Source organism: Typopeltis vanoorti, chromosome 1, assembly GCF_054136105.1.
Source record: "Typopeltis vanoorti isolate ZY-2024b chromosome 1, IOZ_Tvanoo_1.0, whole genome shotgun sequence".
NCBI lineage: Eukaryota > Metazoa > Arthropoda > Arachnida > Uropygi > Thelyphonidae > Typopeltis > Typopeltis vanoorti.
The window spans coordinates 172,727,792-172,753,678 of record NC_143549.1 but is presented as its reverse complement, the minus strand read 5'-3'; the positions used below and the strand labels follow the sequence as shown (position 1 = coordinate 172,753,678).

At 38.1% G+C, this 25,887-nt stretch overlaps 1 protein-coding gene across 1 annotated transcript in view; it reads right to left on the bottom strand.

Annotated features, from left to right (window-relative positions):
* Dhc93AB (Dynein heavy chain at 93AB) overlaps positions 1-25,887 on the bottom strand; it is a 1,274,973-nt gene that overhangs the window by 531,450 nt on the left and 717,636 nt on the right. The window contains exons 33-34 of the mRNA XM_090403805.1: positions 16,497-16,796; positions 9,101-9,406 (exon numbers count right to left, since the gene is read on the bottom strand). Coding sequence (XP_090259931.1) covers positions 9,101-9,406; positions 16,497-16,796 — 606 coding nt within the window. The remainder of the gene's footprint in view (positions 1-9,100; positions 9,407-16,496; positions 16,797-25,887) is intronic.

The following is a 25,887-nucleotide window of genomic DNA, read 5'->3' as shown; positions in this document are numbered from 1 at the left end:
ATATTAAATTCCAACAAAACTAATGCCCTTACATGATTCCCTCTATAGGTTGGATAACTACAGAGTTAATTTAGAGATGTCAGACTATCAGGTCTTAAAATGATAGGCTCTCAGATCTTTGATAAATAAATGCAACCATACTTGTTGAGGTTAGGAGAGAGAGATTCATAGTTATAATAAGTTCTGTGTAATAGAGATTTTTCCTCCATCTGATCCTATGTGAAGGAGTATCCAGAGCATGGTCTGTCAATTCCAATTTGCCATAAAGATGATCACAGATGTAAATTTTTTTTATCTATTATTATTATGTATTATTACTATTACTTGGTCATCTCCACGAAGCCTCAAGACTCTTTGAGGGAGGATATCCACATAATGCCTATCATACTTCTCCACGAACTCCATCACTAATGAAGTGCAGCCCATTCACTAACTCATTCAACACTTTCAAAGAGAAAATCTGTCCACATGCTCTTGCCACTCTTCGAGGGGATGATTCTTTGTTCTCTCCTATCTTATCATGCATTGAAAAATTTATTCAGCATTAATCTTATAAAACTCCTTTAGAAGAGTATGTTTCTATCATAACCACTCTTTTATGCTTATATAATACACTTTGTAACTTAGAACTCTTCAATCTATCCTCTTGAGGATTTGAAGGGGATAAATTAACTGCAGAAAGAGTGCAGAGGCAGATAACAAAGATGGTATCAGTACTGTACAATGTAAGCTATGAAGATAGGCTGAGGAAATGTGGACTGTAGAGTTTGGTAGATAGAAGAAGGAGAGGTGATATGATTGAGACTTTTAACTTGTTGAGAGGTAGTTACATGGTTGACACTAGGAAGTTTGTTCATTTTGGTGGAACAGGGGGGGAAGGAGTCAGGACAAGGGCTATCCCTGGAAGTTACAAAATGTTGTGAATAAGAGGGTAATGAATGGTTTCTTTGCATGGAGGGTGGTTGAACTGTGGAATGCACAGCCTGATTGAGTTGTGAGAGAACGAACGAACGGTATGAGTTCAAGGAGTAGTATAATAAATTTTGTCATTTTTAGGATGGGCCTCCCATGATGAGTCTTGTGAATCCATGAAGGCCTGAATCATAATAATAATAATATAATAATAATTTCATGTCCCTGTCACTATCTCGGTCACTCATATCTGGATCCTCTCCATTACATCCTCATTGCAAAGGAATCCAGGGATTAGATACGTGCACATAATCCAGATGTGGCTATGATAAATGCTTCTAACACATCTAAACGATTAATTTGACCACTTATGTAATATGCATTCTAAACTTCAACTTCCTGTCCACAATAATTCCTAGCCTCATCAACTTATAACCTTGTACTGTGCTACATGTCAAAGCTGCATATCACTGTCCCTAAATGGAGGCAATGTAGGCTACCATGGCTTTTGATAAATTGTCTGACACTATCATCACATCCAGTACTCTCAAATTCCAAGTTCCATGCATCATATATTGATCTAGGTAATTATTTGTTAGTAGCCAAATGTTATAAGTTAATTTTTCCTTTCTTTTTTTTTTCGGGGGGGGGGGGCTTCCCCCCCCCCTCCAAAAAAAAAAAAAGGAAAAAAAACACTAGAAAATTTTTCCAAAAATCTTTTTTGGAAAAATTTTCTAGTGTTTTTTTAATTAGGGAATCAATTTTAATTAGGAAATCTTTTCTTAATTAAAATTAATTTTTATTTATGTTGTGTCGTGTCTTCTATTTCTATACTACATATGAATTAGTGGTCACAAAAGGTGGGAATACCCTATAGCTCTCGGGAATCACGGTCGCTGTGAAAGCAAGGCAAATGAGGTAGTGCTTGAGCGGACTGAGCGCTACTTCATTTGCCTGAGTCAGGACAGAGGAGATCATGGGTTTCATGTATTGGCTATCACAGCAGATTCAAAGTCAGTCGTATGCAATGCGTAGTGTCAATTCTCAAATCGTCTACTCAAACCCCCCCCCCCCCGAAGATTAAATCTTGAGTGCTTGCTCCACCCCCCAGGATTAAATCCTGAGTGCGCCACTGTGTAGACTTATACACTTAATGGGGATATATTGTACGAGCTTGGGGAAATAAGAGATTTGTGGTGATGGTGGATAGAGATATAAAATTTAGAAGGCACATTGCTAATATTGTGAAGCCAGCACAGTGAATTCTGGCATTGATGAAGAGGACTGACTTGTTGAAGTAATGAGATTTATGAGAAGTAGAGTAGATGTAGCTTTGCAAGAGGACTTAAATAGACTGTTTGAATAGGCAAGTGTGAGAATTCGGTTTAATGTTGTAAAATGTGTTTTAAAATTTGGGAAGCAAAGATGGGATGTAGAGTATAGGATTGGTTGGGATATTTTGGAGAAGGTGGAGGAGATGAAGGATTTGGAGGTTGTGGTGGATAGAGACTTGAAATTTTGTGGAGATTTTGTTAAAATTGTGAGGACAACACAGTGGATTATGTGTTATCCACTGTGTTGTGAGGACAACACAGTGGATTATGGGAATGATGTAAAGAACATTGACGTGTAGAAGTAAGACTGTTTTGATTCCATTGTGCAAGGCTTTGATCAGGCTGCATATGGATTCCTGTGTGCAGATTTAGTAGCCAAGTTTTCAAAAGGATAATGGGATGTTGGAGGGGGTGTCCAGAGATGATTGCGAAGTTAGTTTCTGGTCTCTGTAATGTGGAATATGAGGAGAGATTGAGAGAATGCAAATTACTGAGCCTAGTGGGTAGAAGGTAGACATGATCGAGATGTATAAGTTGGTAAGGGGTAATTACCAGATTAACATGGATTTTTCACAGAATATTTGTAGACAGGGAGAAGAATGTGAGGCCAACCCTGGAAGCTGTGTAAGGTGGGTGTGAGCAAGGGGGATAGATTTTTTGCAGAGAGAGAGAGTGGTGGGTGATTGGAATGCATTGTCTGAGATTGTGGTGAGGGCAAGAACAGTGAATTCCTGTTGAGGTATGATAAACTGTGCATGTCAGAGAGGTGCCCTCCAACGATGAGCCTCTTGACTCCATGAAGGTCTGTTGATGATAATAATAATATAAAGTCTTATATTATTATTATATGCATAGATTTCGTCACCTGGTTTTCAAAAGGATGAAGAGATACTGGGAATGACCACTTGTTCTCTCTCCACCTCCCTCCATTCTATGAAATACCTCTTCAACATTAATCTGATAAGACCCTACTACCAACTTATATATCTCTATCATATATCTCATCCTGTTATTATACCCTGAACTCTGTAAATTGCATCTTCTCAACCTTTCTTTTATATTCAACATTCCAGAGACCACCCATAGCACATTGACTCTGGATCATTACCAGCATCTCTTCATCCTTTTCAAGTTAGGGTGGTATGCATTGTGTCTATGACAGAGGGACTGCTCACAATTAATGTTTAACTTCAAGAAGGACTGAAGATAATGGTAATAATATTAATAATAATAATAATTAGAAGAAGAAGAAATCCCAAAGAGGTCTTTTGTCATGTAACAAGTAAAAGGAAGAATGAAAATGGAAGGATGACTTTAACAAGAGCTGACATGGACGTAACAGAAGAAAATGAAATAGTTGAGATACTGAGTAACAATTTCGCAAGAGTGTGCCATCTGTGCAGAAATAATGCAAGAGTGTATTATCCATGCAGACATAATGAAATGCCAGATGTGAAACGGATTGACAGCAGAATAGAGGTAGACAAAGTGGAGGTGCTTGCTATAGTGCAGAACCATATTGAGAGCATGAGATTAGATGGCGCATTATTATTATTATTATTATATATAAGCCTGGTACCAGGATCTACGGCATGGCAGTGCCATGTATGGGTAAGGAGGAGAGGAATTTTTTGATGCGTTTTCCTTTTTTAAATTAATATGGTTATTATAACATGCAATTTCAACTATGGGAGAGGACATATGGGAGGAAGGAAATAGAATTTATGCAGTTATTAAGGAATAATTACATGAGACAGCATGTGATGGAATATACTAAGGGTTTGAAAGTGCCCGATCTGGTGATTGCATCTGAATATTTGCTATAATAAATATGACCATGTTGCCACTAACTGGTCATATATATATATATATATATATATTACACATATAGTGACATATAGTGACCAGGTTTTGACCTGGAAGGTGGTTAAATGTGTGGAATTATCAGTTAAGGGGGGGGGGTATATGTGGAATGACAGAACTGGTAAGTATGACAAACTTGGGAGATTGCTTGGATCAGTGCCATGACATGTAAAACTGCAATGGCTGATGTTAATAGAGCATGGTAAGTGGTAAAGGAGTGTTTGAGGAAGGTAATGGCAGACTGTATACCTAGAGGCAGGAGAGTAAATCAAGTGGGAGTTAAATGGATGAATATCATCATTAAGCTGGAGCTGAAATAAAAACACACACACACACAATTGTGAAGGGAATTTAAAGAGAAAAGTGACCTGCAGGCACATGACTAGTACAAGGCACAGGCCAGAAGGGTAACTAGTGCAGTAAGAAAGGCAAAAGCAGATTATGAAAGGAAGTTAGCAATGCAGGTTAAAGAGAATCACAAACAGTTCTTTTGATATGCTGCAAGTAAAACTAAGAACGTATATGGCAAAATGATTTTAATGAATGCTGATGGCAGAGAGGTAACTAAATTAGTTGAAATAGTACTTACTAAGTTAACACCTTGCAAGAATATATCATCCAGGTGGTGAAATTGCAGAAACAAGAGAGCCAAAGGGAACTGATAAATTAAATGGAGGTGCATAGCATATTACAGAACCTTAATGGTGCCTACAGCTGTTGGAGTGGATGGTATACGAGCTTGAGTTTACATGAAGAGGCGAGGAAATTGTCAGTGCCTTTGATTGTATTGTTTAATCTAGGTCTCAGCTCTGGGTCAGTCCTGAGGAGGGTGGAAAGAGGGAAAAATAGTTCCATTGCATAAAGGAGGTTCCAAGACTACTTCTTCTTCTTCTTCTTCTGCATCTTCTCCCACTTAAGTGGGGTCACTGTTTGTTATGAGTCTCCTCCACACCTTCCTGTCTTGGGCTGTCACCACATCCAAGTTCTTCATCTTCAAGTCCTCTTCTACCAGCTCCCTCCATCTCTTCTTTGGCCGCCCACGCTTCTGCCTTCCTTGCACATCCATCTGCATGACCCTTCTTCCCACATATTCGTCCTCCCTCCTCATCACATGACCAAACCATCTCAACTTTGCCTCCTGTATTTTCGCTCCTAAGTTCATAACTTTCACTGTCCCCCTGACATAGTCATTTCTCAGATGATCCTTTCTGGTCACACTGCACATCCACCTAAGCATTCTCATCTCTGCTACTTCCATCCTGCTGATGTTATTTTTCCTCAGGGCCACAGTTTCTATAGCATATGTCATAGCTGGCCTCACTACTGTCCTATAAATTTTGCCTTTCAGATTGATCGGCACCCTCTTATCGCATAACACTCCAGCCATCTCCCTCCAGTTCCTCCAACCCGCTTGTATCCTGCATCCCACTTCCTTCTAAGCTCCTCCATCTTCTTCCACTGTTGAACCTAAGTATCTAAAGTCTCTCACCTTCCTGATGACATTTCCTTCCAGCTCCAGATCTGTCTCCTGGCCACTGCCCACTCCACAACACATATACTCTGTCTTACTTCTGCTCAGTCTCATACCTCTCTCTTCCAGTACTTTTCTCCATCTTTCCAGTTTAGTTTCCGCTTCTTCTCTTGAATCTACACACAGCAAGATGTCATCTGCATACAACATTGTCCAAGGTGCATCTTCTCTCACCTCCTCTGTTACCACCTCCATCACAATATTAAACAGAAACGGACTTAATGCTGACCCTTGATGCAAGCCAACTGTTACTTGAAAACTTTCTGTCTGTCCCAAACAGGTCTGAACACTTGTCTTCACATTTCTGTACATTTCCCGCACCAACCTGACAACCTGAAAAATAGTTCCATTGCATAAATGAGGTTCCAAGACTGATGTAGCAAATTACTGGCTGATCAGCATATCAGGAGTTGCTGTCAAAGTATTAGAGAAGTTGGTCAAGAGCAAAATACAGGAATGGAAAGATGGAAATGGAATACTGTATGGGAGGGGGGGGGGAGCATGGTTTTGTGAAGAGTAGCTCATGCTTCAGTAACTTGCTCATGTTTTATAATACACTTAAATGGATAAAGAAAATGGGTTTACAGTGATACTGCTGGACTTTGTAAAGGCCTTTGACAGGATACCACATAGAATTCTAAGTAGTAAACTGCAGCACATGGGGATGGATAGCAGGGTAGTTGATGGAGAGATATCAGAGAGTAGTTTATTCAGGAATAGAGTCCAAAAGAAGGAGTGAGATTAGTGGCATGCTGCAGGGTTCTGTTCTTGGACTGGAACTGTTTAATTTGTTCATTAATAAATATAGGAAAGGATCTGAGGGAAACTGTTCAGTTGTTTGCCAATGATGCAAAGTTGGGTAGAACAATAGTTAATACAAATGATGTCAAAATTTTGCAGGATGATTTGGATAGATTGGAAGACTGGGAAAAGGAGAATGGATGTTAGTTTAATCTGGCAAAGTGTAAGGTTATACATTTCGGGGTGAAAAGATTACCAGCTGTATACCACATTGGAGGAACTGTACTCCAGGAAATTGATGAGGCCAGAGACTTGGGAGTGTTATTGGATATGGAGTTAAAATTTAGGAGGCACATAACAAAGGTGGCTAAAGCAGTTCATCGGATCACTTGGTTACTGAAGAATACTTTGACAAGCAGAGACAAGCACAGGTTATTGTTCCTCTTTATTGAGCATTGATAAGACTCCCATCTTGACTACTGCATGCAGATCTGGGTGCCAGGGTTTCTTGGTGATGAGGAGGAGGTAGAGAATATCCAGAGACGAGTGACCAAGATGGTAGCAGGTCTATGGAATGAATCTTACGAGACCAGGTTGAAGATTTGTGGATTACAGAAACTGGTTGATAGGCAGAAAAGAGGTGATATGATTGAGACATACAAATTATGGAAGGGTTTTTACAAGATTAATTCAGAGGAAATTTTTCAGAATAGTTTGCTGATGATTCAGTTTGCTGATGATGCAAAGCTAGGAAAAGCAATAATCAATGGAGATGATATAGAGATCCTAGAGCACGACTTAAATGGACTGGCAACATCACACAGGTAAACTGCTGCTAGTTTAATGTGGCCAAGTGTAAAGTCATACATTTTGGTATGAAGAGTTAAAATTCTGTGTGCTGTACTGATGGAAATGAATTGCAGGAAATTGATGAGCCAAGTATTTGGAGGCTATTATTGTGGACAAAGAGTTGAAATTTAGAGGACATATTCAGTTCTCTATCAGGAGGATATTTAGTTGTTTACAGATATTAAGCTAAAAGGATTATTAGTAATATTGCCAATATAGAGGCTTTTCAGAAGAATTTGAATAAACTGGAGAGATAGGCAAAGTAATCTGGATTTAAGTTTAATGCAACTAAATGTAAGGTCTTGAAGGCTGACACATTAGGAGGAGATCGTTTTGGTTTATATTAAATTGAAGCTATTTCTCTAATGAGGTAGTTATCTCCATAATATATTATAATTGAAGAAAGATACTCTATTGATAGAACCATGTCGAAGGTAGTAGAGAAGGCAAGGTATCTAGAGGTAATGACTGAGAGAAATTTCATGTTTACAGGACATATCACAAAATTGGTGCAAGTAACCCAAAGGACTGCTATAACACTGAGAAGGACATTGACCGGCACAGAGAGAGAGAGAGAGAGAGAGAGAGAAGAATGGCGACTTAATTGTATAAAGTTCTGATTAGATCACATTTGGATTGCTGTGTTCAGATCTGGTCAAAAGTATTTGAAGGGGATAAGATAATCTTGGAGAAGATGAAAAAATGAATTAAAAAAATTATATCAGGACTGTACAATGTTAGGTATGAGGACAGACTGAGAGCATGTACACAGCAGTTTAATGAATAGCAGATGAAGATGTAATGTGATTAAGATATACAAACTGCTGAGAAGTAGATATAGAATTGACATTAGAAGAGATCTTTTGTGTGGTAGAATAAGGGACCATTCTTGGAAGCGGTTTAAAAAAGAGGTGAGAAGTGGATTTTTTTGCATGGAGGGTAGTTGGACCATGAGAAGAATTGCTTGATAGGATGTTGTTGTATGAATGGTAAACGAATTTAAGGAGTGTTATGAATAGTTTTCTTTTCTTATTGTCTGACTTTTCTTATTTTTCTTTCTTTTCTTATTGCCTTTCATGATAAATCCTATGACTGTATATGGAAGTCCTGAGCAATAACAGTAATAATATTGCAAAGGTGGTCAGAAGAGCACGTCATATTCCATGGTTGAACTCAATGACAAGCAAAGATAAGGGGATTATTATTCTTTTATGAAGCTTCAATAAGGCCACATACAGATGATGAAAAAAGTGGTGGAGAAAATGAAGAGATGAGGCAACATGATTGCAGTAGGTCTATGGAATATTCCTGAGAATAGATTAAAGGTCTGTGGACTTCACTCACTCACTCACTCACTCTCTCTCACACACACACACACACACACACACACACACACACACACACACACACACACACACACACACACACACACACACACACACACACACACACACACACACACACACACACACAAATTTACAGTGATAGTAAAAGCACTATAGACGGCATAAAAAAACTAAAACAACCATATAGCATTAATAGAACAGACAAGAAATCTGGTTCGGAATCTCACTCTACAGGAATGGGAAATCAAGTTCTGCTGGGTGAACATGCATACTGTTCAACCAAGCGAAAGAACTCCCCAGTGTCAACCCTGTAACCACCTCTCAACAGTTGAAAAGTCTCAATTATATCACCTCTCCTTCTTTATTATTTTTTTCATGTTTATTTGTTTTCCACTCCTTTTGATTCTTTAATTGAAATAGATATTACTTTTGAAAAATCAGTTTAGCAAAATTTTGATTTGAGGTTGTTGTCCTGTATGGCAAAAGAAAGAGAAGAAGAAGAAAATGAAATACAGAAAACTTACTTTTATAGAATTGTCAGGCTCCAAATAAAATTCTTGAATATTTTCAGTCCATGGAACAAATTTTTTTGTTTCTGGATCAATGTGATAATCAAAGATATTTCCAAGAACAGGAAATTTGACTGACTTAAATTCTTTTAACCACCACTGAGAAAATTCAGTACGATGATCTGTTAGATGGTCTTGAAACATAGCAGAGCCAAATGCCCAGATACATGCAAAAACAAAATATAATTCATAAACTTCTTTTGGGGAATCAGGAGGTGTATTTGTAGAAGTCAGTAAGCCATCTAGAAGATAGCAAAGGACCTATTATTAAAAAATAAAAATAAATAAATATAAGTCATCAAATCTGAATAAGTAACTTGATTTATATTACTATATTATTATCACTATTATTATTAAAATAGATATTCATGGAGTCAAAAGACTTCATGAATGTCTACTGTTGAGGTAATATCCCAGGGAATGCATTCATTGTTACACAAAGATCATTAAACCATGATTTAAACTTATTAAATGTGTCCACATTCACCACATCCTCCATGTGGAAACATCCATGGAGAGTTTGATAAGTGGAAAATGAACACGCCAAGAACACGCTATTTAGTCTCTTGCTCATACCTCCTTACACAGTTTTCAGGGATGGACTCTTGTTTTCTCTCTATCTCTCATTTTATGAAAAATTTCTTCCACATTAAGCTAGTAACAGTCCCTTATCAACTCTTAACATTCCCCATATATCTCAATCATATCCCCCACTTTTCTCTTCCACTTCACGAGGCTCTTAGCCTCTTGAAGTGGAAGTGAAGACTCAAAGCCACTTAGTCAATCTTTATATATATATATATATATATATATATATATATACACTCATTCCCATGAAAAATAGGTGACCAAATAGAGACTTGATTAAGGCTTTATACAATGGAACCATAACTCCTCATTTCTGCATGTCAGGGTCCTCTGACTCATTACTTTATTCCATATGATGACTTCACAACTTGTGCAATGTGACCTCTAAACTTTAGGTCACCACCACTCGTAGATAACATCTTCTCTATTTCCTTTTAAATTTCTCAACCAAGTGTACTATTTCAGAATCTCTGCTTTGCAAAACTGAAGCATCATCTAAAGCATCATCTGCAAACAGTTGCATATCTCCTGTTAAATCCACCTCATATACCATTAATACAGAAGTTAAATAAAAATGGCCAATACACAGACCTGTGTGGCACACCACTACTGACTTTCCTCTTTCAAGATACTGAGCCCACATGAACAACTTACTGATACTTATCTGAACACCAGTGACCTATCCAACATACTAATCTAGTATCTAATAGAAACTCATCCCAGTAAGCCATGAACTTGTTATGTTGTATGATAACCTGTCAAAAGCATTTTCAAAATCTAAGTACACCACTGAAATGCTTAAAATTTGTCTAATGCATTCCCTTGTTGTATTACATAAGTAAATTTGTAAAACATGACCTTCCCTTAATAAACCAATGCTGGCAACAGAATTCACCTGCAAAGAGTGCCACACCTGCAATTTGTGCAATTTGACCATTCAGCACACTGAATGGTCAAAAATAAATCCTCCTACCACCATTACTGAAAGTCATTTTCAATAACACTTTGGTAAAAATATCTGGTGCAATGTACTCTAATATCAGTTCATTAGTCGATTTATTGCAGAAAGAATTAGAGAAGAATTTCTCTATTGAGTATTTCTGGTAAGATATATGCTAAGAAAGGTCATGGAAGAGAAACTCGGAGAACAAACTGGGTTAAGGAAAGATAGGGTTATCCGAATCAGTTCACTTTTTTTGCAACTAGTTGAGAAATCGTAGAAATCTAACAGAAATCTTTATTTAAGTTTTGTAAATCTGGAAAAGACACATCTCATACAGCCAATGTAGGAGCTGTACAATACACTACAATTATATAGAGTAAATGGGTGTTATATTGAGCAATATGTAGTCTATATTTAAGTCAGCAGTTAGAATTGAAGGAGGTATAAGAAGATGGTGTAAAATCAGACATAAGACAAGGATGCACACTATCTCCACTCTTATTCATCATCTATATTTTCACTTATGCAAAAGTAGAAGCCTTAAATCTCATATCAAATGAAAGAGGTAGTGCACTACACAAAAAGTGGAACACTACATACATTGTTTGGATATATATATACGAGAGTGGTCCGAAAAGTTCTCGGCCTAACATTGAAAACACAAATTAATAATTCCAAAATTATTTTTATTTTTCAACATAATCTCCCTTAAGACTAATACATTTATTCCAGTGATGCTCCAGCGCCATTATCTCGTCCTTGTAGTGGTTCTCAGTAAGATCCAAAACACCCCTCTACAGCTGTAATCACCTCTTGATTCGGAGAAAAACGCTGACCAGTGAAGAAGAGATTTATTTTTAGGAAGAGATAGCACAATTAATAGTGCAGATATCCCTTAATTTCCCCATTGCCAAAATGCCTTTGTGGGCAGGTGCATTGTCCTGATGAAAGATGATTTTTTTCTTCTGTAAACTGGGCCTTTTCAAATGAATTTTTTCGTGTAGTCTGGTTAAAAGATCAGAATAATATTCCTCAGTTATTGTTTTACCCTTTTCAAGATAATTAATACACAAAATGCCTTTGACATCCCAAAACATTGATGCCATGACCTTTCCTGCTGATGGAACCGACTTTGTCTTCTTTGGTGCTGAACAACTGGCTTCTGCCCACTGCTGTTTGGATTTTGGTGTGTAATGGTGAATCCAAGTCTAATCCATTGTAATAAATCAATGCACAAAATCAGTTTTATTCTTGTTAAAATGTTCCAAGCACTGTTTAGAGATTTTCATGCAAGTGCATTTTTGATCTGCTGTGAGCAAACACGGCACCCATCTTGCGCAAAGCTTTTTCATTTGCAATTTTTCATGCATACCTATAGTCTCAGCAATTTCACACACTTTGACTCGCCAATTATTCAATACCATATCGTGCACTTGATCAATGATTTCTGGTGTTGTTACACTTTTTGGATGTCTTTCATGTGGATCATCTTCAAGGCTGGTACGGCCACGTTTAAACTAGGCAGCTCATTTCTTAATCATTGAAAAACAAAGGAGAAGAGTGCCAATAAACTTTTATGAATTTCGAATGAATTTCGTTTGGCGTTAAACATTATTTTACGAAGAATTTTATAACCGCACGATGCTTGATTTTATCCTTTTCAAGGGATAAAGACAACACTTTTGCTTCAGACAGCTGTATAAAACAAACTACTTGATAGAATGACTTGCAATTTCACATGGATGCTCATGACAGATGTACCAACTTAGAAAAAAAAAGATCTTGCCGATAGTGTTGCTATCTATGGTTGAGACTGAGAACTTTGCAGACCACCCTCTCATATATATATATATATATATATATATATATATATATATATATATATATATATATATATATATATATATATATATATATATATATATATATATATATATATATATATATGTATATACACACACTCATGTTCATAGAAACCACATCACCTGACATAAATATAGCTTTTAGTAGTTAAATGGTCATTTTCATTGGTTTATCACTGTACTGCATCATCTATCATTCCCAAGGGTTTCTGCATAATGTAATAGTTGCTGCTATTGTGTCAGAATTTTTTTATGCTACAAATAGACAGCAAGAGCTAGTTTTTGCATTTTCGTGCTGAGATCGCTATGGCTAGTTACATGCAGCTAACACCTCACAGAAAAAGTGTGATTCAAGCTTTGAATAGAGATGACTATTTATTCTGCTCGTGAAATAGCTAAAAGGGTGTCTTGTAGTCAATCTACTGTGGTGTGGCTGCTGTCGAAAGTGAAGGAAACTGGATCTGCTGAAAGGAAGGGGACAGGAAGAAAGCCATTGTCTACACCATGCCAAGATCGAGTTCTAAAGTGGCTCTGCTTCAAAAATCACTGTGCATCATCCAGAGAACTGAAACAAGACTGGGAAGAACAAAAGTTATGGCAAGCTCTGTAACTGTCAGGGGAGAAGACTCATTCGACAGTGACTGATAACTATTTGCCACTGAAGCCCTTGTTAGTGAAAAAAAAAAAAAAAAATGAGATGGACCTCAATCAGTGGAAAAGAGTAATTTTTTTTATGAGAAAAAGTTTAACCTGCAGGGAACCGATGGCAGACAGACAGTTCAAAGACAATCAAGAGAAAAGTTCAACCCTGATTCTCTGGTGTTGACAGTCAAATTCTCAGCCAGTCAGATGATTTGGGGCTGCATGTCATATTATGGTGTTGGTTGCTTGCATTTCACAAAAAGTTCAGCGAATGCAAAAGTGTACTAGAAAATTTTAGAAAAAGAATTGTTGCCTACTATCAGAGACCACTTTCATGGAAATTGTGGACCTCCTCGCAATGAGTTTGTTGTTTGTTGTTCTTCATGGGGGTTAGATGCTAATAATAATATCAAAGGAATCGTACCATTTACAGTATGGGAATGGAAGGGGAAGATCATGACACTGTTTTGAGGCAGTATGGTGCAACCTGGTGGCTGGTGACAAGTATAGGCAAATTGGCCTAGAAAACAAGTAAATGATAATAATTTTAATGAAAATGATACAGACTGGAATTACGATATAACATTAAAAATGATAAAAAATGAAGTTCTTGCAATTTTATCGAATTACTATGCTCTACAGAATGTAACAGAAGGCACAAGGATTGGGAAGCCTGGATTTAATCATTTTATCAGGGGATATTATTAATATCCCCTGATAAAATAATGTCATGATCTTCCCCTTCCATTCCCATACTGTAAATGGTACGATTCCTTTGATATTATTATTAGCATCTAACCCCCATGAAGAACAAACAACAAACTCATATTGGTGCAGGAAATGTACAGAAATGTGAAGACAAGTGTTCGGACCTGTTTGGGACAGACAGAAAGTTTTCAAGTAACAGTTGGCTTGCATCAAGGGTCAGCATTAAGTCCGTTTCTGTTTAATATTGTGATGGAGGTGGTAACAGAGGAGGTGAGAGAAGATGCACCTTGGACAATGTTGTATGCAGATGACATCTTGCTCTGTGTAGATTCAAGAGAAGAAGCGGAAACTAAACTGGAAAGATGGAGAAAAGTACTGGAAGAGAGAGGTATGAGACTGAGCAGAAGTAAGACAGAGTATATGTGTTGCGCAGTGGGCGGTGGCCAGGAGACAGACCTGGAGCTGGAAGGAAATGTCATCAGGAAGGTGAGAGACTTTAGATACTTAGGTTCGACAGTGGAAGAAGATGGAGGAGGTGAGAAGGAAGTGGGATGCAGGATACAAGCAGGTAGGAGGAACTGGAGGGAGATGGCTGGAGTGTTATGTGATAAGAGGGTGCCGATCAATCTGAAAGGCAAAATTTATAGGACAGTAGTGAGGCCAGCTATGACATATGCTATAGAAACTGTGGCCCTGAGGAAAAATAACATCAGCAGGATGGAAATGGAAGTAGCAGAGATGAGAATGCTTAGGTGGATGTGCGGTGTGACCAGAAAGGATCATCTGAGAAATGACTATGTCAGGGGAACAGTGAAAGTTACGAACTTAGGAGCAAAAATACAGGAGGCAAGGTTGAGATGGTTTGGTCATGTGATGAGGAGGGAGGACGAATATGTGGGAAGAAGGGTCATGCAGATGGATGTGCAAGGAAGGCGGAAGCGTGGGCGGCCAAAGAAGAGATGGAGGGAGCTGGTAGAAGAGGACTTGAAGATGAAGAACTTGGATGTGGTGACAGCCCAAGACAGGAAGGTGTGGAGGAGACTCATAAGAAACAGTGACCCCACTTAAGTGGGAGAAGCTGCAGAAGAAGAAAAGAAGATCAGGGGATATTATTGCAAAGTGATGTTGAGTCCATCTGCTCTTACCATAAATGATGATGGGATGATCAATTTATGATGGCCAGTCATATGAGAACTTATATGTCAGAAAAGTGTCTTTGTGCAAAACTATGAGGAGTGTCATTACACTAAAAGCCCCATCCCCCAACATACACTTTGTAATATCTTGTCTATTATAATTTAATCAGAGTTAAATGAAAATGCCATTGGGATATTTCTGTGATGCTTCTCATAGCAGAAATAATATACATGAAGTGCAAAGAAAATGATGTGAAGCCATAAAAGAAGAAATAATGTTTAAGCTGAGCAACAAAGTACTATTATTATATAAATAAGGCTTTTATCAGCAACAGTGTTATAACTAGGGCATGGAGAAAGAGGTGCCCACCACGGGTATACCTAGGTTTGGGGTGCAAAATGTAAAAAATAAAAATAAATAAATAGATATAAAAGTCCGCTATTTTATATTGTATTTTTAAATTTCAGCAATACACCACTTTAGACACACAAATTCTGCAACACACTGCAACTCATTTTAATGGGGTTAATAGTAAGTATTTAATATATTGCATTTAGTAAAATTTAACTTGTTACATTTAAATTTTTCAAACTTTTCGTCATTTTTGGGTGGGGGGGTACAAGTTAGACTTGCCACGGGCACTTCATACCCTCATTACTGTACTGATCAGCAAATACTTCAACTTTAGTATCACCTCTAGGTCTAGCTCCCACTGACGAGACCTCGATAAAGGTCAAAAACCAGTCTGGCAGTGACCCTTCCCATAATGCATAGCATTATACATGTCCATAAGGATATGTGCTTTGCATTATGGAATACTAAGGCAAGCGATGTGTTAACATCGCTTGCTATCATCACAACCCAGTCTTACAAATACTTTGTTAACATCACAACCCAGTCTTACAAATACTTAGGAATTGAAGCCTTTGGTTCTTCATATAATTAATAATTTATTAGGAAACCTTCTTGGCAATTCTCATAGTAGGGTATATGTAAGTTCTGTTTGCTACAAACTTGGTATTTCTAGGTCTATCTACTCACTGATGAGACCTCAATAAAGGTTGAAACCGGTCTGGGTAGTGACCTTCTCTCACTCATAATGTAGACCAGTAATACAGCTCCTAGGAGCTGGGTTTCACATTATGGGGAAATATCAAGAATAGTGATCGGAGCTTGCTCCACCCTTACCATGAGTTGCCTCAGTGTTGCACTCCCTAAAGGGTCAGTTGTAACACTATCCAGGTATTTGCTTATGCTTGGACTCGCCGAACTTTATATATTTTACTATATTTGGCATGAAACTCTTTGAGTTTCTTATTCGGCTATGAAACAATATGGGATGTAATATCCCTTAACTTAAATAAACTTAGGAAACTTTGTTTGCTTACACTTGATAAAGGATTAAACCAAGTATTTAATATCTTAGTATGTTTAATATATATATATATATATATATAATATATACACATACCTGAATATGACAGATTTCAGGAACCGGAAGAATCTTTGAGAAACGTATCCTCATTGTCTCCAGACATACAGGTATATATTTATCGAACAAGATCATTAAGTTTGCTTTTTCTGATTGTACTTCACGAGTATCTATCCAACTAGTTACATATGAACTCCATCCCAAATCTGTAGTGGTCAAATACAACACACCGGCTCGTGATGTTGTTGCTGGGCTAACATTTACCAAATCAACAGTCTCCAAAATTATTCGTATGGAAGGAGTTAGAAACAGGCACTCATTGTTGGCAAGTGTCAAAGCCTAAAAAATTTTATTCATAATCTCAATTTTATAAAATATATAAAACGTCTATAGATAAAAAAACACCAACATCCTACAGATCTTTTAATGAATCTTAATGAATAATTATGAGTAGTGCTATTATTATTATTTAGATATCCTAAGGACTTTTACATTCATTAAGGAGACTCACTAACTCAATCAATGCACTTACCATTTGTGCACTGGAAATCCTTCTATTCACTCAGACACTTGGCGATATGTCATCAAATCCTATTGCCTTATCGACTTAAGTAAGCTTCTGATTTCACACTGTAGATGAAATACGAACTGCTCACAGAATATGTGAGCTGCTGATGAACTGTTCACAGAATATCTTGACTCTGTCCTCTTCATATTATTTATGCAACTGATTATTACCATTATTCATATTTTGAAGCCTCCAAAGTGTCTTCTTCTTATTATTCCAGATTTCATGTTCTCATCATCTCATCTTCCTTTTTCCTCTTTTACCATGTGATGTTGAGGGTTAATTCATCATCAGACCTCAAACTATTCACAGGATAAGGTGTTCAGCCCTATGCCCCTGTGTATCCTATGTCCATAATGTTGAGTTCTCAAGGTCAGTTTGCCTGTTTGGGGGATGACAAAACCCTACTTTTCACCCCCAGACCGGCTAACATGGCTATGGCTGAGGAAGATCCTTCAGCTCCTCAAGTCACCGATGGGAATGTAACCTAGGACACTCCTTCTCCAGGCATATGGTTGTGAAGTACACAGCCACTAGGATAACTGTACAGATGTTTAATCCCATTATTCATTCATTGATACCTATCTTGTTCAGCCTTCTGACTTTCAGAATACATTCACACATTAATGTTGTTATGTGTTTTTTTTTTTTCAGTTCCAAAGCAGCATTTATCCTTAACACTCAACTCCTCATTCCAGGCTATAGCTTCAAGCTGTCTCCTCTGCTTCTCATAATTACCAGCCTTTAATTCCTGATATATCATTTCATCACAGAAATCTTTCTATAGCTAGCCACATCCCAGGTAATTACTTCATGATCACTCTTGCCAACTGGAGGGAAGTGCAAAAACCCACTCACAATCACATCCTGTCATGAAAGAGAGGTGATATGATTGAGACTTTTAAACTGTTGAGAGGTGGTTACAGGGTTGACACTGGGGAGTTCTTTCGCTTGGTTGATCAGCGGGAAGGAGTGATGACAAGAGGCCATCCCTGGAAGTTACGAAAGGAAACTGTGAGCAAGAGGGTAAGGAGTGGTTTCTTTGTGTGGAGGGTGGTTGAGCCGTGGAATGCATTGCCTGATGGAGTGGTGGGAGCGAGAACGGTCAGTGGGTTTAAGGAGTGGTATGATAAACTTTGTGTTTCTCAGGGGGGGACTTCCCCTCGATGAGTCTTGACAGACTTTATGTCTTAGAAAGGACCTCCCTCGATGAGTCTTTTGACTCCTTGGAGGCCTGAATAATAATAATAATAATAATAATAAAATGATCAGATCTGATACTCTTGATCTTTATTTGTCCTCCTTTACATACTGCCTAAGATAGTTATCTCTTAAGAACTCAAGAAATTCATTTTCCCCATTCCCAAATGATATCTCTTTATTCCAATCTATACTGCCATAATGTTGTTTACACATGAAGTAACGTGTAAACAACTTGGATTAGTGAACAAGGTGTTTACACATTACTTCATCACCACCCTTTGCATTCCCTAGAATACAGCAACATATCTCTTTCTGTTAATCTCCAGCTCATGTCACACTGCCTCAAAACCATTGTCACTGTTTCCCTCTTTCATGTCTACCTTATGTGGATATATTTTCCTGCTATCACCAGTAACATTCCCCCTCCTTTATGTCCTTTCTATCCTCACAAAAAAGACTGTACTCTTTTATTTCTCTTCCTGTCATCCTCGTTCAACCATGTTTCACTTATCCTGAGAATTTTTGGCCAAACTCAACTTGTGAAACAATTTCATCTCCCTTATTTATAATGCTCCTGGCATTATAAATAAACATGGTAGTTCACTTTTAGGTCCATAACCGTTCCTAGGCAAACCACCTGTTGGTTGTGATTTCCCTACACCTGCTCCTGCCCAATCACCTTTATCAACACTTACCCCATATGTTTCCTCACTTCTGAACTCCCCTCCCTATATTTCAATCCATGCTGATCATACACACATTTACTCCTACTTCCAACATCCACTTTCCCTATGACATGTTTTCCTACCCCCCCCCATACTTTCCCTGTTACTTTTGCATTCGGTTTTCTTTCTTCATCTATCATGCTACCACTGCTTTCATTCACAAGCATTCAGTGTTATCTGTTCCACTCTCCTGATCTTTCACTTAAACTCTTACTTTCTCTGATCACTTGCTTGCATCACACACTACACTTCCTTCCCGCAACAATTTCTTCAGTTCATGCACTCCAAAGCAATTCAGATGATTTGTTCACTTGTACAAATTCATTCTTCCCTATGCCATAGATATGCCACATGCCACAGATCAACAAATGAAAGCCTCCATAGCTCAGTCAGTATAGACAAAGCCCTTTGGTCGGAAAGACCTGGGTTTGATTCCTGTCAATGAGGAACCTTTATCTGTTCTCTTTTGACTATAGGTGAGTTAGCTGGTCTCATATAGAGGTAAAGGGTTTTGTCACCTGGAAACTTGGGTTTTTCATCCCCCAGAACAGGCAAACTGGCCTCCTGTGAACACACATGGATTACAGTCATGAATACGTCCAGCAATATGCCGGTCCCGAACCCAGATAAAATTAAGGGTTGGGGAAAGCAATGGTGAACTACCCTGTAAAAATCTCACCAGGAATACTTTGTGCGCAATGCCTACAAAGTCACCTAGGGTTGGAAACGACTGAAAAGGGAAAACCAGAAGATCAACAAACATCACTCTTTTCTCCTCACACACAGCTCTTCTAGCATATGATTATTGCTCTCCATCATAATTGATCATTTCATACCTCAGCAACACACTGACAACCTTTCCCACTATACTGTTATCTTTCAATTTCCTCTAGATAGTCATCCTTACATTTTCCTTATGCCCAACTAAATCATTTGTTCCCACAACCAGCACTAACTAAACTAACTCGACTGTTTCCTTTTCATATACAAAACATGAATTATCTTGCTCATTCTCCATCCTGGAAAGCAAACCTTATGGACTCTCTCATCAACTATACCTCTAATAACAGGATCTCCTTACACTGCTATTCTTGAATGATTCATTACTTTCTTTTCACTTTTATCTTTCATTCTATCTTTTTATACTTGGTAATTTTTTTCCACTATATGCATATTCTTCATTTCAGTTTTTATTTTCAACAACTCTTTCTTCATATCTTGTATTCCAGCAATTTCAATCTCTGTTGTTCCCATAGTCTCATTTCCTCTCATTCTGCCATATCTCATTTTTACCTCCTTTTACTTCCATATCACTTACTTTCATTATTCAGTGTTATATTCTTTCACTCCCTCCCTTCCTCAGTAGCTTTTGATTCATTATTCACAGACTTTTTTCACCTATATTTATGCTTTCATTCCTTCAGTATGTTTTGCATTCACGGATAAGTCATAGTCTAACAAAATATTGCACTTTCTACAAATCCATAGCTTGTCTCGTCTCCTCTTCAGTCTCTCCTTAAACACGTTTCATATATTGCTATACATATGTGTTTTGACAGTGAACCATTTTTGAATGTATGCCATTAATAGCATTTGATCTTCACACTGTGTGCCTGCATATCTGGTTCATACCACCATTGTGTACCATTCACAAGGCAAGATTCAAAAATTTAGTAAAAAAAAGTAAGTAACAAATCTATAAAGCCCCAAAATAACACAGCTGCACTAAGCTATCAGAGATAAACTATATTATTTCAAAATGCAAGCAATATCATCAATTATTACACAAAATAGTACTTATCATTTACAAAGCTCTTTATCAATGACCACACATGTTGAAGCCATCTAGCACTTAATTAAAGATGTTTTATTAAGGCTATTAGGACTCTATAGCCCTTTACTAGTGTCCAAGCAGCAATTATTCCCTTTCTGTTAACTCATTATTATATCCAATATCTGTCTTCTAACATTTCATAATCAATGATCATATAGTTCCATATATATTCTTTCCTCTTAGATGTCTTCATATGACTGGCCACCACCAGTACATAGGTGACCATCTCAATATAACAACTAGAGCCAAAGAAAGACGACAGGCGATTAACGATCACACTGACTGATGATAATCATCAGCTCTATATTACAATAATTAACACGTTCGCTGCCAACTACGAGTATACTCGTAGTTGGTAAACCAGCTATACAAGCCAGCTACGAGTATACTCGTATGATGCTTACCGCCAGCAATGAGATTACCGTACTGACCTTGAAGAAGTGAAAATGCTTGGCATGTGGAGCTAGCATCAAAACTGTGTATTCTCATAGATGGTATATGCTCTGCACAAGCCAACTATGAGTATACTTGTATGATGCTGACCGCCGGCAACAAGAGTACCGTACTGACATTGAAGAAGTGAAATTGCTCGGCGTACGGGAACAGACTATGCTGAAGTAGCGTGGCAGCGAACGTGTTAAAATCACGCTTCCCGTTTTCATTACCTAGTTGCCTGTGAGTTGCCCATACAATAATTGATTACTACCATCCACATTTTCTGGCCTATAGCATCATGTAACTAAATGTCTCTTACACAATTCACAAACATGTTTGACTGACTATACATGTAAATTACATAAAGAAAAATAAGGTATTGAATATGGCGAATGGAAGAGATGAATGCAAGGTGAATAAGAGTAGGAGTCAGAGAGAGTTATGGGAATGGCAGAAGAGGAGAGAATAGGAACATTAGAAGAGAGGGAATGAAAGAGTTATGGGAATGATAGAAGAGGAGAGAATGGAAACAGTAGGAATGAGAAGAATGCGAGGAAGTGCTGGAACCAGGGATAGAGTGATATCAGGAATGCAGGTAAGTAGAGGGACACAGAGAAAAAGTGTTAGAAGAGAGGGAGTGAGGGATGCAGGTGAGCAATCGAGGAACAGGGTGGAAAGAGGTGTGATGTATAAGGACTCAATGATCTGTGGTGTGCAAGATAGGATGCATGAGGAGTGTTTTGTAGGAATGAATGACTTGAGAGGCAATGTAAATCGGGCGGAGAGAGATATGAGATTCTTGCTTGAGTTCGTACAAAAGAAAATGCATAGAAAAAAGATAGTGTGCGTGTTGCCTAGGTATTATAGTGATGAGTTGAGCAGGAGAGCAGTAATATTAAATAGCATAATAGCTAGAATGTGTCAGAAGAGACGATTGGAATATGTGGATGCTTGGAGGGTATTTGAGGACAGAAAGGAATTGCATGCGAGAGACCGCTTGCATTTGAATGAGGAAGGATGTAGGTATCTGGAGAGATTGCTGTTTTCTGAACGAGTCGGTGTGTCAATGCAGGGATACCCAGGGTCAATGGTAGCAGGAGTGGCCTTGTGTGGGAATGGATGCTTGGGAGAAGGGGGTGTGACATCAGGTAACACTGAGTCCTGTCTAGAGGGGATAATGCTAGGTATAGAAATAGTAGCATTTTTATGCTTTATACTAATGTCAGGAGTATCTGGAACAAAGGAGAGGAATTGATGGCATCGACAGCATCAGCCAGGCCAAAGATTATTGGGATCACTGAGACGTGGCTGACAGAAGAGGATATAATAACAGGAATAGAAATAGCAGGGTAGAGCATTTTTCGGCAGGATAGGAAGGGAAAGTGTGGTGGTGGAGTACTGCTTATGATAAGTGATAGCTTATGCCCTCTAAGAGTGGAGGCTTTGGAAGGCAGTGACACTAATGATTTTTAAAGCCTATGGTGTGAGGTAGAGGTAGGAAAAACAAGTGATTTAGTGGGGTATTGCTACAAACCAAGGGTGGGAACCAGGAGATGTTTAGATAATTGAGCTTGGCAAGTACAAGAAGAATGATTGTTATGGGAGATCTTAACTAGAACAGTATAAATTAAGGACAGGAAGATGCATGTAGCAATAAGTGAATGGAATTTCTAGAATTCTTGAGGGACCAATGTCTTAGGCAACATGTAATAGAGGGAACAAGAGGTCCAAGAGTTTTGGATTTGGTCATAGCATCAGAAGAGTTGATAACAACTGAGATGACATCTCTCCCACCAGCTGGAGAGAGTGACCATGTGTTTTTGACTTGAAAGATGAAAAGACATGCAGGAGTATCAAAGAGACGGGAACGTATGTGGAATTATAAGGTAGGTGATTATAATAGTCGTAGACGTCAACTTGGGGAAGTTTCATGGAGAGAGAGAGTAATTGGAAGACCAGGATATCATTAGTGCTTGGGAAATTGTGAAGGAATATTTGTTAGCAGCAATAGTAAGCTGTATTCCAGAAGTGGAGAAGAGACACAATTTGGTGTAAAGTGGATGACAAACAATTTTAAACAGGAACAGCATGCGAAAAAGAGGCTATGGAAGAGATATAAGGAGACAAGAGAAGAGTAGATGCATGAAGAATATAAGACACAGACCAGGAGAGCGACTATTATGGTAAGGAAGGCGAAAACTGGAATATGAGAAGAAATTGGCCCTAAGATCCAAAGAATATCCTAAGGAATTTGTGAGCTATGTGGCCAGTAGGAGGAGAAACGATTGTGGAAGAATGACATTTGTGGAATAAAAACGGGAATAGAGTAACTGATGCAGAGGTTATAGTGGAATTGTGCAATAAACACTTTATTGGAGTATTTCATCCTGGAGGAGTAAATTTTAATACTAGAGGGATAGGGCAGGTTTGAGGTTTAGAGGTGCACAATGGGAGCATGTTCCAAATACAAAGTGCTCTGGATGTCAGTAAAGTTGTGGGACTGGATGGTATTTCATCAGAAGTTTTCAGAGAGAATGAGCTAAAGGACTTCCAGCTCCTTTGCTTTGGTTTTTCAATGAAAGTCTTTCAATGAAATTTCAGGAAAATAATATACCACCTGAGCTTGAATCCCAGTGGCAGTGTAATTATCCTTAAAGTAAATGAGGATTACTCTGGCTATGGGAAAGGTGCTCAGGGAATGGAAGGAGGGTAAGATAGTGCCTTAAGGGCGTTGGCAATAGCAGACTGGAAGCGTCTAATTGGAGGCCAGTTTGTGTGCCATCAGTTGTTGTTAAGATCTTGGAGGAATTAGTGAGGGACCATATACAGCATTGGGCAGATGAGGGTAATATTATCTGTGAGAGTCAAAATGGATTTGTTAAAGGATGCTCTTGTTTTAATAATATGCTAGCTTTTTATAATAAAGTTACCAGAGCAGTTAATGAGGGAAAGGCATTTCCTCTTGAATACTGCCATTTTCTTGAATTTAGCAAAGGCATTTGACAGGATTTCACATGATAAGCTGATATTTAAGTTGCATCACATGAGTTTGGATGTCAGGTTAGTCAACTGGATTCAGGATTGGCTGTCCGATAGGTGTCAGAGAGTTGTGTATGATGGGACAGTATGAAGGAGGCAGAAGATTACAAGTGGGGGTCCCACAGGGCTCAGTACTGGGACCTATATTGTTTAACCTTTACATCAATGACATTGTCAGTGGATTGCAGGGGAATATTCAGTTGTTTGCAGATGATGTGAAGCTAGGAAAGGTTATTAGTAATAGTGCAGATGCGGTAGCCCTGCAAGAGGGTTTGAATAAACTAGACAAATGGGCAAATGAATGAAGATATCAGTTTAATGCAGCAAAATGTAAAGTCTTGAGGTTTGGGACACATCGATGGGACACTTCATACTCTATTGGAGGAGTCGTACTGGAGGAAGTAGGGGGAGACAAGAGATTTGAGTTGATGATTGATAGAAACCTGAAATTTAGGGGACATATTGCAAAGGTGGTGAAGGTAACACAGAGAATTGCTGCAATACTGAGAATGATGCTGACCTGCAGAGATAAAAGAGTTATCATTCTGTTGTATAAGACCCTGATCAGATTGTTCTCAAATTTGGTCCCCCCAGGATTTGAAGGGGATAAATCAAATGTGGAAATGGTACAGAGGCAGATAACAAAGATGGTTTCAGGACTATACAATGTTAGTAATGAGGATGAGTTGAGAGAATGTGGACTGCAGAGTTTGGCAGATAGAAGGAGAGGTGATATGATTGAGATTTTTAAACTGTTGAGAGGTGGTTACATGGTTGACAGTGGGGAGTTCTTTCGCTTGGTTGAACAGCGGGAAGGAATGATGACAAGGGGCTATCCCTAGAAATTACAAAACGAAGCTGTGAGCAAGAGAGTGAGGAGTGGTTTCTTTGCATGGAGGATGGTTAAACAGTGGAATGCATTGCCTGATAGAGTGGTGAAAGTGAGAATGGTCAATGAGTTCAAGGAATGGGATGATAGACTTGGTGTTTCCTAGGAAGGACCTCCTGCGATGAGTCTTTATAGACTTTGTGTTTCCTAGGAAGCACCTCCTGCAATGAATCTTTTGACTCCATGGAGGCCTGAATAATAATAATAATAATAATAATAATAATAATAATAATAATAATATAAAACATTTATATTTCATGAATAGTATTTCATCACATCATCAGAGTGAATACATAAAAAGAACAGACAGTTACATGAATGAGATTGGAAAAACAACACAAGCTACAGATGCTTTTGTTCTCACACACTCCTCAGCAAGTTATGGTGATCCTATTATGAACTTGTGTGAATCTGTAGATATAGTCATTAGCACATTTTGCAAATGGGCAAAGGAGTCCATGGTTTGTTACAGGTATGTGAAAGTATAGAGACAGTTTAAAATGAAGCATCTGGTATATTAAAAATAAAATAAATTTAACAATCAAATTATAACATTTGCATGAAAACTGCATATAGAATAAATGATAGATTATTCAAATAAAGTGAATACAAAAGTGTATGTAAAAGAGAATAAAAAACTAAATCAACCAATAAGTACATGTGTGTGTGTGTGTGTGTGTGTGTGTGTGTGTGTGTGTACAGCTTCTACCTAAAACAGACAAGAAATAACAAGCACC